Below are 14628 nucleotides of genomic sequence, written 5' to 3' on the forward strand. Positions count from 1 at the left end.
CCGACAGACTGCACAGCCAGAGACAGAAACCCTGGTTTGCATCGAGCTGTTCAGCATTTCACATATGAGCAGGAGGGTATTGCAGATTTCAAACATTGACAAAAAAAAGAAAATGCTTATGTGGAGATGAGGATGAAGGGTGCAGGGTTCTTCTGGACTTTACAGTGAACATCAGTCTATGATACTGACTGGATGATTTTCAATCAGGTGTCATATTATACATATACTATATCTTCTTTTGTGTATACTCAGTTTACAAAGATCTAAGAGAAATCAGTTCAACTACATGAGGGCCCAGAGCCAGAACACATTCATAAGCACTGATAAATTGTTGTTCATCCATCCTGATCGACCAGTTAACTGACTAAATGTACTGAATAAGAACATTAATGAATTCTCCCCCTGCCCAGCAAGCAAACAGACGCACACATTGTTTCAACTCATACAGCAAAGGTTTGTGTGTGACATGAGGGACCATCAGTCAACAGAAAATGCATGTTGTTGAACTGTATTGTTTTTGTCTTATTGTTTTTTATGTTGTGTTTTTATTCACAAATCAAATATGCCTTTTGTACCTTACTGTCTTAATCCATGTTTTATTCCCTTACATCATCCAACACTCACAATTTTCAATATAATGACACCGGAGTAAAGAAATCACAGCAAAACTCATCAACAATATGAGCCATACACTGAATAATGTTTGTGTATTATTTTATTTGTGTACCCTCCCCCTCCCCACAACAGATCACAAAGACAAGTGTCCATTAATATATTCATGTATACATATCGTAGTGACAAATAAAATTTAAAAAAATCACAATACAAAAGACAATTTAAATACGTAGAATGTCAATCGCATGTCAAAGTCTTGATTCAATGCTTCTTTACTCAACATGCATTCAAAATATAAAAATAGACTTCTGATTAAGTTTATATACACTTTTTTTTATAAATATAAGTATACAAATGTATTTTTAAAATACAAAGATAAATACCGTCACATAGTGTACATTGTGTACCAAACCAACAATTACAAACATTTTTTTTTGGATAATTAGCATTCACAAAACACAATTATTACATTAGAAATGCAACTTTAACGACAATTGCAATTGCAGTTTTTTGTCTTTGTTTCTCATTTCGGGCTTACTTCTTTGTCCTTTTGCCACCCACAGTTCCTCGCTTTTATTGTGAAAGTAAAAGGAAGTGGGTGGTGAATAAATATAGGGGAATAAAAAATAAAGGGGAAGTCTAGCTCTGCCGGACATCCTGTAAGAGTTTGTTGATCTCGGCCACCAGTTCGCTGGCGTCCACCAGTTCGTGCCGGCTGTCGCTGCGTTTGCCCTGCAAGTGGCTGAGCACCGACTCAAAGTCGTCCTCCTCGTAGTTCTCCGGGATCTCCTCCATGGCGGGAAGCCACTTGGAGGAGGGCCCCGGGAGCGGGACCGGTACCGCGACGGGGGCCGGTGCCGGCTGCATCAGAGTGGGGCTGACCAGCGCCGTGAGCAGCGGGCTGCTGTGGGATTTGGGGGCGTGGCAGCTGTTCTGGGGGCTGTTCTTGGGGGCCTGAAGCCCCTTGTGGCTGCTGGTCTGGGAGCCCAGCTTGGTGCTGGGCTTCAGGGTGTGGTAGCTGCCCCCCTGGTGGTGGTGGCCGGCCGGCCCGATGCTGCTCCCCGGGTTCTGGAAGTGGGTGTTGGCCGCCCACGCCGCCACCCCCTGCTGGTGGACGGAGGGACTGGGCTTGCCCGGCAGGTGTCCCCTCCGGCGGTCTAAAGAGCCCGTCATGGGGACGCCCACGCCGCTCAGGCTGCTCGTCCCCTTCTGGTTCTCGTTGACCTGGACGTACGAGTCCAGACCCTGAGGCAGCAACCTCTGGAACACGCTGCTCATCTCCGACAGCAGTGACGTGGTCCCGCACAGGTCTTCGTCTCCGTCCCCGCTCCCGCCGCCGCCGCCCTCTCCCCCGTCCTCTTCTCCGCCGTCCTCGCCGCTCAGGTCCTTGCCGAAGGTGGAGAAGCTCTGGTTGCGGGCGGTCCCGGCGTCGGTGCAGGGCTGCGGGGTCTTTTCCTGTGCGAGGTCGGCGGCTTGACTGGCCTCTTCCCCGGGGATGTAGAGGTTGCTACGGTAGTCGGAGGAGGACGAGGCGGGGGAGGCCAGCGGGGGCATCCAGCACTGATCTGAGTGACCAAGGACACGACACTCCTCCGTACAGAGCCTCATGGCTGTATGGAAAAGACACAAAAAGAGAAAAACTCATTAGTAATCAGGAACAGTGAGCTGCACACATGGTCACATAAAACCCCAATTCCTTATATACCAACAGAAACATTCATTATGTATCTGACTTGATTCCTAATCTGCTTTATGTCTTTGATCAGAAGGTTCTTTGACCTCAATCAAAATACTGCCCATTTATTTTACTCTCTCTGTGGCCATTCGATACCGGGATCAGGTCTTGACAAGTCTACTGACACCAGCTCATTGTAAAGTGTTTACACTTTGGGCTGCAATTTATGTCGGAAAAGTCTGAACATCACAAGTTCCAAGAGCCAGAACTGACCTAGACTTGTCAAACCAGTAACAAGAAGAAAGAATCAAAATAGGCTATGTCTATGAAATTAACTTTTTGTCATTTGAAAACTTGGCACCAACAGGCTAAAGAAACAATTCATTAATTATCAAAACTGTTGCCAAATAATTTTCTGTTGATCAAATTATAATTTAATCACCCAATTGTTTTAACTCTACATGAGGTTGTCCTTGGATTGTTCAGAGTGTGTATATGTGTGTGTGTGTGTGTGTGTGTGTAATGCAGTAACAAAGATTCGTAAGCTGGTGATAACTTTGACTTGAAGCTTTGTTAATGTGGGGATAATGTACTAGAATGGATAGAAGCACTGAACCAACATGATTGACTATGGATTTTCACTCTGCATTGCCAGTTATAGAAAAAAAACATCAAATATAAACATATAGGGAGGAAAAAAGAAGCCTTTGGTAACAATGGTGCTGCCATGTGGTTGGTTGTCTTATGACTAAGACTAAAGCCAACAAAGACATCAACTATGCCCATACAAACAATCTAATTATGTACATCATCATTGACTCTACTCTACTCTCTTTGAGTCTTCTATCACTGAACTTGTCTTTCATTCCAAACAGCAGCTCACACAAACTCTGGTTTGCGCAAACACCACAAACCCTCGTCGTGAGGCCAATACAAAGACAATAATCAGAGTCAAAATCAGCTCCACGGTTATTTTTGATCAATACTGAGATTGCAATTATTTAACACAATCGCTCACTGATTTTGGAAGCAGTATTATACTGAGAAAAGAAAACAAATTTTGTTGAAACAACAATTGGCACAATAGCCATTTTATCTCTGCCTAGTTTTCGTATTGTGTCTCGTCATAGATTGTAATTGAAAATCAAATTGGAATAATTGCAGAGCCCAGACAATGGAAAGGTAAAAGAAACTGGTGCAGCTAAAGGTTTTAATTATACACAACTAAATAATCAAATGTATCTAGCAGAAGATAAATGCAGACTTATACTATGTTGTGGCTGCTACTACATGAGTGCGAACCATAGAACCATGAGTGCAATCAAAGGGATGTGAGGACGACTCCTGACAGAGTCTTTTTCCGTCCATCCTGCCTCTCCTCAGGTGTTTTCTGCTGCATTGTCTCAGGAAACACAGTGGAAATCTGCCCTAATTAGTCTGAAAGGCTCTCTGCAGGAGCACTGCCTGCTACCTTCAAATGTATTTACCACATAGAGACAATTCAGCAAGGCCGATCAATGCTTATTACCCATTCAAAATAACTCCTCCTCTAAAAGCCCTGCATTTTTCCCTTTCAAGTCGCCCTTTTCAATATTAAATCTTCAAATAGGAAATCTCTGAAGAATAAATTAGACAAATCAAATATGCCAACTTAAAGCCTTCATTAAAGGAGCGCGGCGCTTTTCAGCCAAGCTATTGAGGGACTTCATTATCCCCTCATTAACATGAAAGGAACATTTATAATACATCTTAGAGCAGATGAAATGTGCATTTGGATGCACTGGAAGGAGAAAAACAGCGTGGGGGCAGCGGCAGATTGGGTGCCCTGCTGATGAAAGACTAAAAAATGAAAGATTTAACTCGACTGATTTGTGTGCAAAAATGAAAGAAATAATGTGTCAGGCAAACATTAACTGAAAGCCTGTCTGTCTGACTGACTGCAGTGTCAATTCAACTCATTTACTGACTGATTAATGTGCCAATAAATTATCGGGCTGGTTTATTTGGGGAATACATGACTGAGCTGCTGCTGAGTGTTTAATGTGGAAAAAATTATTGGATTTTAACATAAAACAGCTTCTACTTTTATTTCTGGCATGGAGCAGCAGCTTAACTCAGGCCTAAGACCAACATTACCTCAGTAACCAAAAGAGGGTTTAGTGTTTGTAATTTTTTTCTTCCCCAACTGGGATTTGTCTTTTCATTGTTTCACTCTTCACTGATTTTCTTAAGTACAATCCGAGTGTAGAATTATTCCAAAAATCGTTTTCTACTGAGGAAAATGGAGCTGAATGCTTTCAGTCTTGCTCTAAATTAACTCAGATCTCCTTGTACCACAGTTTGTGCAACACAGTCTGACTGGTTGTTGTATCTAAACCACAGTCAAAGGCTCCAGAACACTTCCCCCCCTGATCACTTGTTACAGGAAGCAGCAGAAGCTGAGATTTGCCTGCCTGGGGGTCAACACACTTCCCATAATGCAACCCAACGGCACTCCTTTTACCTGCCTTAGAAAGTCACCGCTGTGTGCAGTACGTGTCCTCCCACACCCCTGCCTGTATGTGACAACACTGTTTACTCTTCATTCATTATGCAAAATCAGAACAGGGTCAGGCCTGACACGCAGCTTATTTTTAGCCGGTGTTCAGGTGACGATGAAGAAGCTGCTGTCAGCGCTCTGACCATCTGTACATCACTGTCTGTGGATCCCAGCTAACAAAAAAAAAATCTCCTTTCTGTCACAACATTTTATTTAATTGAGATTTTTCAAGCACTTTTTCCCTTCCACCCACTCCCATCGATACGGTGTCTATACTACTAATCTGTGCAGGCTGGAGCCAGTCCCAGCTGGCATAAACTGGTCAGGTCAGCAGTCACAGGGCCACATAGAGACAAACAACCTCACACTCACAACCAATTCCGACCTGCCAATTAACCTAGTGTGTGTGTTTGTGTGTGTTTGGACTGTGGGAGGAAGCTGGAGAAAACCAATGTAGACAGGCAGAACATGCACAGGAGCATTAGACTGCTATCTCAATACTATCTCAATCCATGCTATCACAGATGGGGGGGGGGGGGGTCAGACTTTGTTTTTCGGAGCTGAAAACCTTCTTTTAGAGGATTATTGCATTATAAAATAAAAAATGTAGTGATGGAGCCACATCCTTAGTATCTTTGTAAGATTAACCATGGCTCCAGCTTTTGTTTCAAACTTAATCAATCTTCTTATCATTCTCTCATAGGGCAAACAGACAACAAGAAGAAAAAGCATCCCTCCAAAGTCTAAAAAGACTCTTTCTTTTTCAAAAAAAGTGGGAGAACAAAGCGGCTGCTCTTAAGTTCTTATCTTTTTCAAAAAAGTTGGTATTTTCTTAAAAGTGTTCTTCAGTGCATCAAGATGAAGCACAAAGACTTTCTACCTCCTTCTCCCTTTGTGCAACCTCTGCTGCCACATCTAGCGGTAATGACAGGGCACCGGCTAAACACTGTTTGAAATCATCTCTGCTGCAGTGGACACAGGGGCGGGAGGCGGCGTGGACATATAGAGGGAGAAAGGTGAGCTTTGAGATGTAATTATGCTCTTCAGGGAGCACAACTCAGAGCCGACTCCATAGCAACTACTCGTCACATGGCAATTAAATGCCTCCTCTTTTTTCTATTTTTTTTATCAGAGGAGCACAAGGACATCATTTTGGACAGCTGAAAGTGAAGGCTTGAAGGTGGGGGGAAAAAGAAGACTGACTAACGAGCACAGCTCCTCCACAAAGCTATAAAGGAAAGGAGAGGGGAGGGGGAGGTGATAGTGATGAGATTGTCTGCCCGTCTGGGTCTACTTTAATTGGGATGTAGCTCAAATGCAGTGTCTGGTGATGGCTGTGTGGGAAGCTGGCTGGAAAAAAAAAAAAGAAAAGAAGCGGGAGCTCTGGGAGGAGAGGGATGATGTGATAAAAGCAGCTGTGGCAGCTCGCAAAAACCCGTCTGACGGTAGCGGAGACAGGCCGACGGACAAGAGGAGCCACCGAGTGTGACCCCTGCTACCTCCAACTGGGAAACCCTGCCGGATATTTGATGAAGAGTCTACATAAGACTCTACGGAAGTCAATCAATGTTCAACAAGTGCACAGAATGGAGGATCAGATGATCAGAAGAGCTCCATGATGGTGAGGGGAGACTGAGTGGTGACGTGTGAACTGGTGCTGCAACCAACCATCGTTTTCATTATCGATTCATCTTTTGATTATTTAAATGATTAATATATTAGTAGTTTGGTCAATAAAATGTTGAAAAATGTCAATCAGTGTTTCCCAAACCACAAGATGACGTCTTCAAATGTCTTGTTTTGTCCACAAACCAAAGAGATATTCAGTTCATTGTCATAAAGGAACAAAGAAACCAGAAATATTCACATTTAAGAAGCTGAAATAAGAGAATTTGGACTTTTTTTCTTCAAAAAACTAACAAACTACGCAAACCGATTTTTCAGTTGTCAATTTAATAATCGATTTTTGTTCGATTGATCAGTTAAATGTTGCAGCTCTAGTGTGAACAGGCCCATGCACATGCAGACAGCTTGCCATGCCGAACACAACCGTCATGCCAGAAATGCTGGAGACTTTATAGGATGTGGATTCCTGTGAGGCATCCTGTTGATTTCTATTTTTCCAAAGGTGATAAGATAATATTTGTTTTGCATCACCTTTATTTATTTATTTGCTTATATTTTCAGTATATGGTCACTTGTCCTGCAGTGATCCCTCTCTGCAGCCTTGAACGTGCATGTCCAAACTATTCCACAAGGGGCCGTGTGTGGCTGCAGCTTTTTGGTTCCAACCAATCAAGAGCACACAGTTTGGACCAATCAACTGTCTGAAGACTCAGATCAGTTGATTAAATGAGTCCAGTCTGGTGTTATTCTGCTTGGTTGGAACTAAAAAACCTTTGTGGAATAGTTTGAACATGCCTGGCTCTAAAACCTGACTGCACTGTGAAACAACATCCTCACTTCTCCTATCGTGGCTCAGCTTTAATTTCTGTAGGGCTCGCTCTGGGTGAAATCAAGGGTGTGTCTAATCACTCATTCATTCACTCCTCCCTGAGCACTCTGCACAGAGTGCAATGTAGAGGAGCTGATTGGTAAGATGGAAAAACACTTTCAGACGCTACTTGGATAATTTCCCCTGCAATGTTATTTTTTTGTTCCATCTTTGAGCAATGCAAGAGGATATAAGTAAGTTGTACAGTGCTTTTCATGATGCATTATGGGAAACTATTAATGTATCATTATTATCACTACACATTTGGACAGCCCTACAAAATGGCAAACTCGCCATAAGGTGGACTGTACTGTATAGTGAGTTACTTTGGACACTGCATGTGTGTATCGTCCTCCATGGTTAATGTTTATATCATGTTATGTTTTGTTTTATTATGCTAAGTTATGCTATGCCTTCTTATATTATTTTATATTATGTTATGTTGATGTCTCTCATAATAAATTACACAAACTTCTCTTGTTGATTGTGAATCTTTTAAAGCTGAATCGTTGATTGGTCAATAATGATGATCAACAGAAAATGAATCAGCCAACAGCATTTAGCAGTAATAGAAAATCATTTTTAAATCACTTTGTCAAAGTGTCCTGCATGCCTTCTTCAACCTACATGATGATTATGAACATCCATCATGGTGTTGGTAAGCTAACTCAATAATAATGTGAATGCTACCTCATAAAAACAGGCACACCTGATTAAAGGGATAGTTCACCCAAAATTAAAATTTCACTCATTATCTACTCACCCTCATGTCAACTAAGAGCTGTGAGAAGTTTCAGAGTCCTCTGTCCCTTCTCTGAGTTACGGGGGGGTCCACGCAGCAGTATTTGTCCATATAATGGTTGTCAATGGATACCAACTTTCTTCGTCCAAAAAGACACACCAAAAAACATCCAAATACCTCCATACTGCTCGTCTGTAATGTCCCTCTTGTATTGAAGCCCTGAAATGCGAAATTGTCCCGAAAAAATTTTTAGGCCATTTTTTAAGCTTGTTTGTAGCGGAAGTTCCCAGTGTCTCAGTTCACTGCTCTTCCTGTGTCAGTGCAAATCTTGTGTGATTTGCACTGACCGTCAGAACAATTTCTAATGTCGGGATTTCAATACAAGAGGGACATTACAGACGAGCACTATGGAGGTATTTGGATGTTTTTTGGTGTGTCTTTTTGGACAAAGAAAGTTGGTATCCATTGACAACCATTATATGGACAAATACTGCTGCACGGACCCCCCCCGTAACTCAGAGAAGGCACAGAGGACTCTGAAACTTCTCCCAGCCCTTAGTCCACATGAGGGTGAGTAGATAATGAGTGAAATTTGAATTTTGGGTGAACTATCCCTTCAAGATCCAGTAAGGACACAGTCAGGGGATGATGGGAAATGAAGGGAGGGGCTGTGAGGTGTGTCAGATGGGGGTGTACCTGCATGCGGTCTGTGCTGGCCATCAGGGGCATATATCTCAGTAAAGCCCTCACCGAGGAGCCTGTCCATGGGTGACTCCCTGCCGGGCTCGTAGTCGCTGTCCCCGGCCTCGCTGTCTCCGCGCCCGCTGTCCTTCAGACTGAACTTATCCATCTCGTTCAGGGCGTATCTGCACGGAAGACACACAGGGGACTTGATGCATCTCTCATAGACGGCTCATCATCGACAATAATATAATCAAACGGTAAAGGGGAATGATGTGCTACAGATGGATAATAAGGTGCACGGAGAGCAGAAGGGGTTTTACATAAAATTATGCAAATGCGCAGTTATTGAGCAAACAGTCTGACTCTACAGCAGGAAGCTACAGGATACGGATGTTAGGGGGCTTTATGACAGCACAGACAACAGAGAAAATCATGTGGAAACGTTTCATCGTGATGTCACAAAAGGGTACGCGTACTTCTCGACTTACTCCCGTTGACAAGTCTGACAACGAAAGGCTTTCAAAAGCATCATTTTTTCTTTTTTTTTGCACTCGCATTACCTGTAGCTCCTGGTGTATTTGTTGCCTCTGAAGCTTGGTCGTGGCTGGTACTGGCCCTGATGGAGCATGGACAGAAGCTGTGAGACTTGCTACAATCCCAAGAGAAACAAAAAAAAAAAGACAAAAAAGAAATAAAAAGGACAAAAATAAAAGGAAAAAATGAAGAGGGGGAAAATGAATGGAGTCAAACAAGCAAGACCACAAGACAATGTAAAGGGTGGGGGGTGGGTGGGGGATAATGTAGGTGTGTGTGTGTGTGTGTGTGTGTGTGTGTGTGTGTGTGTGTGTTGAGGGTGGAAGGGGTTGGTATGACTTTTTTTGATTTCTACTGAATGTGATGGTCAACAAAAACATGACATAAACGGCTGGAGGTAACAGGATGTGGGAGTGAGGGATAAATTCATAACAAATACTAAATATAAGACAAATAAAACCTGCATAACACAAGTGTATTTGTATGTCATATGTTTAGCATTGGAATTAACTGTAGGTAATCATTGTTTAAGGTAAATGAAGCCTATCTTACCTCTACAGGGGGTGTGGCGTGGGCCAACTCCAGGGCAAAGTTCTCCGGCACGTGATTGGAGGAGATGGTGACCAGGCTGTTGAGGGACTGGCGGCTGTGGTGGCTCTGCCTGCTCCCCAGGGTGCCCCTCTCGGGCGCCGGCGACGCCGACGGGGAGCGGGGGTGCGCCCGGACCGGCAGAGTCCCGTTGACGGTGGGGACCAGGGTGATGTCGGCCTTGTGGATCTGCCTGGCGGGCTTCTTGGGGTGGTTCTGGTAGCTGTTCTCGGCCACCCTGCAGTTGTAGTTGTGCCTGGGGTCTTTCTTCTTCTCGCGGCTGCAGCGGGCGGTGGCGAACATCACCATGACGACGAGCAGCAGAGCGCAGACGGCGCCCAGGGAGATGATGACGACGAGGGAGAGATCCATGGAGGCCTGGCTGGAGCCGGTGGGGTAGAGCGGGGGCAGGATGTCCATGTTCTCCTGCAGCGACAGCCTGAGGACGGCGCCGGTGGACAGACGGCTGGTGCCTCTGTCCTGCACTTCCACCCTGATCTCCATCACGTCCCGGGGGGCCTGCTCCAGACTGGCGTTGGTCCTGAGCTCGCATCGCCGGGCGTCCATCACGAACAGCCCGTCCTCGTTGCCTCCCACGATGGCGCAGCTCAGTTCTCCGTTGGCGCCGGCGTCGCGGTCGGTGACTTTGAGCGCGGCGACGAGCTGGCCCGGCGACGCGTACTTCCACACCGGCAGCTCGGCCGTGTGGTTCTGGAGCGACGGCGAGTGGATGACGGGCGGGTTGTCGTTCTCGTCCAGGACGGTCAGGAGGACGGTGGTGTTGGCGGAGAGCGCCGGGTTACCGCCGTCGCGCGCCTGAACCGTGAACGCGATCCTGCTGACGTCTTCGTGGTCGAAGCTGCGCAAGGCGTAGATGGCGCCGTTGGACGGGTCGATGGTGACGTAGGTGGAAATGGGGCTCCCTTGGACCAGGGCGTCTATGACGGTGTACGTCACCTGGCCGTTGGTGCCCAGATCCGGATCTGAGGCCACCACCGTCATCAGGTAGGCTCCCGGGGAGTTGTTCTCCGATTTGAAGATCTCGTAGTGGCTCTTCTCGAAACGTGGAGGATTGTCATTTTCGTCCAGCACCTGAACGGTGAAGTGTTTGATGGTGGACAGGCTGGGGGAGCCCCGGTCCTCGGCGATGACCGTCAGACTGTACTCCGACCTCTTCTCCCGGTCCAGCGAGATGTTGGTGAGGATCATGTAGTTCTTCTCGTGCGTCTTCTGGAGTCTGAAGTGGCCGTGGCCGTGCAGCCGGCACACCACCTCACCGTTGAGCCCCGCGTCGCTGTCGTCCACTCGCACCAGAGCTATGAAGGTGTCCACGGGGGCCCCCTCCGAAATGTAGGCCACTTCCTCCTTGCCGGGCGTCATCAGGTTGATGTTTATCTCCGGTTTGTTGTCGTTTACATCGACCACCTTCACCACGATTTTGCAAAGTCCAGGGATGGAGTTGGGGCCCAAATCCTGAGCCTGAACGTCCAGCTCGTAGGACGCGGTTGTTTCAAAGTCCACTTTTTTAATCAGAGTAATGTGTCCACTTTCTGGGTTTATCTTAAACGTTTCCAGGATTTTGGGCGAGACGTGACTGCTGAAAGAGTAGACTATTTTCCCATTAGTGCCCTCGTCTGGATCTGTGGCGTTTAAATCGATGATTAGAGTCCCAAGGGGGGAGTTTTCCAGCAGATTGATGATATAGGCCTGCTCATCAAACGCTGGGCTGTTGTCGTTGGAATCAGAAATGCTGATTTTCAGCAGAGTGGAACCAGACTTGGGGGGCACGCCGTTATCCGAGGCCGTGAGCTGGAGCTGATAACTGGACTGAACCTCCCGGTCCAAATCCCTCATCACCACCAGCTCCGCGTACTTGGCGCCGTCGGTCCGGGTCCTCACCTCGATCTTGAAGAAGTTATTAGGCGTTAAGGAATAAGTGTGCAAAGAGTTCTCTCCGACGTCCGCGTCCATCGCGCCGTCCAGCGGGACGCGCGTCCCCACGGATGCGCTCTCGGAGATCTCGATGGGGACAATGGCGCGGGAGAAGTGCGGAGAGTTGTCGTTAATGTCCAGCACTTCCACCTCCACATGGAACAGCTGCAGGTACTCCGTGGGGAGCGTGACCACGTCGAATTCGATCGAGCAGTTGGAGTTTTTCTCGCAAAGCTTCTCGCGGTCGATTTTGGTGCCAATGCTGATCTCCCCGTCCTCCTCGCGGACCGACAGGAACGGCGTACTCCCCCGCTGCATAGCGCGGAACCGAAAGGTCAGGGAACTCGGTAGTTTGGATAAAACCCCGGCCACGTCCTCCCGTAACCGTGCAATAACCGTGCCCACTTTCTGCTCCTCGTAAACTTTATATCTCAAAGTCTTACCGGTGGCGCAGAGCGCCAGCGCAGCCAGGAGCAGGAGTTTGAGCAGAGGCGCGGAGCAAATATTTCCCTTGGTTTGGATCATGTTTGCCCCCATCTTCTGCGCGCATAGGTCGGTGATTACTTCCACAGAGGCAAAAATAATATCGGGGAGAGGGGAGAGAGGGAGGGGGGCAGGTTTCTTCTCAGAAGTCTGGCATGTTGAGTCATCCGCTGCTGCTGCTGCTGCTGCTGCTGCCGCTCACTATCCGCAAAAAAACTCCGCAAAAAACACAAAAGAGAATAAATAAATAAATAAATATATCTACACTAAACTGCTTCTCCGGTCAGACAGCATTCACGCACAGTCCACCCGGGGCGCGCTCCTTTTTTCTTCTTCTTCTTTTTGTTGCATATATGTATATATCCAAGCATACATCCACCGCCGCCTGTGCGTGCGTGCGCCCTCGGTGAGTGAGTGAGAGTGTTTGTCTGGGTGAAGAAAAGGCGCAGCTCTCTCCCCACTCAGTCTGCGTGTGTGAGAGAGAGATAGAGAGAGGAAGTGAGTGAGTGAGAGAGAGGGAGGGAGAGAGAGAGAGAAAGAGGAGGGGTGTGTGTGTGTGTGTGTGTGTATGCCGCCCAGCACCCAAACTGCGTCTCCTCTTCACACAAAACACTCTTCCATCCAAACCCCCCTCCTCCTCCTTAAATCACTAGAATGGCTCCTTTACGCAGCACAGGAGGGGGGAAGGAGGGAAAAACACCCTCCCTTATACCCGACACAGAGAACACACACCCGGCATTAAAAGTGTGTCACAACAATGGGGGCCAGAGGAGGAAGTATTCTGAGCTCAGCCACAGCCACTTTTTTTTCTTACCCCAGCCTCACACACTGACCCGCGGCAGACTTACATTGTTAAGGATTGCAAATCAGAACGTGTGCCAAGATCGAGTCCTTTTGTGGCGTGTGCGTAAAAAGACGCAACGCTCACCATAAAGAAGATGCCAAACTCACCATTCACTCACTCACTGGTGATCACGGTCATGATGATGCATCTTTCTGTTGAATGGACCAAAACGTATTGTCAATTCTGTCCTACAAAGGCAAAGTGCAGTATCTGTAAAAATGCCAAACTGAGAAAAACATGTTTTTGTGTTTTTCATTGTCAGGTTTACGCATCAAATTATGAATAACTACCAAGTCTATAATTGATTAGATAAAGGTGGACTGAATTAAATGTATTTTGTAGTTTGTCTTTCTGACTAAGTTTGACTGTTTTATGGCAGATACTGCACTTTGGCTTGGTTTTACTCCAATGGAATTACAGAGTAAATTATAGAATGTAGGGAGTACAGTTACTCTTTGCAGATACGGCACTTTGCCTTGGCTTCACAGTGCTTTTTTGGATGGACAGCAAAATAAAAAGCTTAATAACTCTGGAAATTTTAGCAGTACCAATATCAAAAAACACAATAAAGATGCCAAACTCATCACTCACTCACTCACTCACTGGTGATCACGGTCCCAGGGCGCAAACTTTTCTTTTCTTTTTACACCTAGACTATTGCAAATATTCCCTAACCATATCCCGCCCTATCCTGTGATACCCAAAAGCAAAACTGCTGCGCACTTCCATCAGTTCATAACGTGATTATCCTAATATTTCCATAAATTTCTCTCCGCCGGTTTATGATATTGCTCTCATCCCAAATATATCCGCTCCCTCTCTGCTCCTCCTGCGCAATAATGCACCATAGTGATACCTGTCTGCCTAACCCCGTGAGCCATTCAGATTTAAAGTTGGAGACATGTCTTGCCAATGAATCACAGAGGTGTGGGTGAATGTCTCTGTTGGAGACATTCCTCATGTGATAGAAGGAGGAAGCACCCATAACAGGTCGTCTGTGGGCAAAGTGGCAGTTTCAGATGCTGCAAAAAGAACTGGCTCCGAAGGTGAGTCAGTCCACATTTAGACTGTGCAAAAGACCGGGTTTGGGTTCAACAGCTAGGATGATTTCCTTCATGGCTTCAGGAGGAGGAGGAGGAGGAGGAGGGGGGGGGCTGCTTAGAGTGACAGGTGGGTGAGTGTCTGCTGGCCTCCAGCCAGAAGGGACCGGAGCCTCATCATTGCACATTTCAAAACCACTGTTTGGAAAATCTATTTTTAGGAGATGCTGTTGGTCAGGTTGGAGAACTGGTTGGAAAAAAAAAAAAAAGCTTCCTCATTTGAAAAGGCTGCCATTCATTTCCACTGTTTGTATTTGTGACAGTAAAATAAACTGATCTAAACGGATGTAACTTTATATCCTCAAACAAATATCTCAAACAGATGAGGGAAAAAAAGCAATGTTTCCTCTTTGGCGTCAGTTCACTAAAACAAAAAAACACGACACGATAACTCCACC

General features: G+C 46.1%; 1 protein-coding gene across 4 annotated transcripts; it reads right to left on the minus strand.

The window, feature by feature from the left end:
* Positions 1–697: 697 nt before the first annotated feature.
* pcdh18b (protocadherin 18b) lies at positions 698–12708 on the minus strand. 4 transcript variants are annotated; one of them, XM_085788576.1, is made up of 4 exons: positions 9836–12708; positions 9310–9398; positions 8762–8931; positions 698–2225 (listed from the first exon to the last, which is right to left on the minus strand). In XM_085788576.1, exons 1-4 carry the CDS (start codon positions 12338–12340, stop codon positions 1255–1257), a joined length of 3735 nt encoding a protein of 1244 aa, XP_085644702.1. In that variant the 5' UTR covers positions 12341–12708; the 3' UTR covers positions 698–1254. The 4 variants fall into 4 exon arrangements, with proteins under 4 accessions (XP_085644702.1, XP_085644705.1, XP_085644704.1 ...); XM_085788579.1 differs by having other exon boundaries at positions 1022–2225; positions 8816–8931; positions 9310–9365; positions 9836–12459; XM_085788578.1 differs by having other exon boundaries at positions 1022–2225; positions 8816–8931; positions 9836–12459.
* Between the last annotated feature and the right edge of the window lie 1920 nt (positions 12709–14628).

Source organism: Trachurus japonicus, chromosome 10 (genome assembly GCF_045865225.1).
Source record: "Trachurus japonicus isolate A0001 chromosome 10, Traja_1.0".
In the NCBI taxonomy this organism is placed as follows: Eukaryota; Metazoa; Chordata; class Actinopteri; order Carangiformes; family Carangidae; genus Trachurus; species Trachurus japonicus.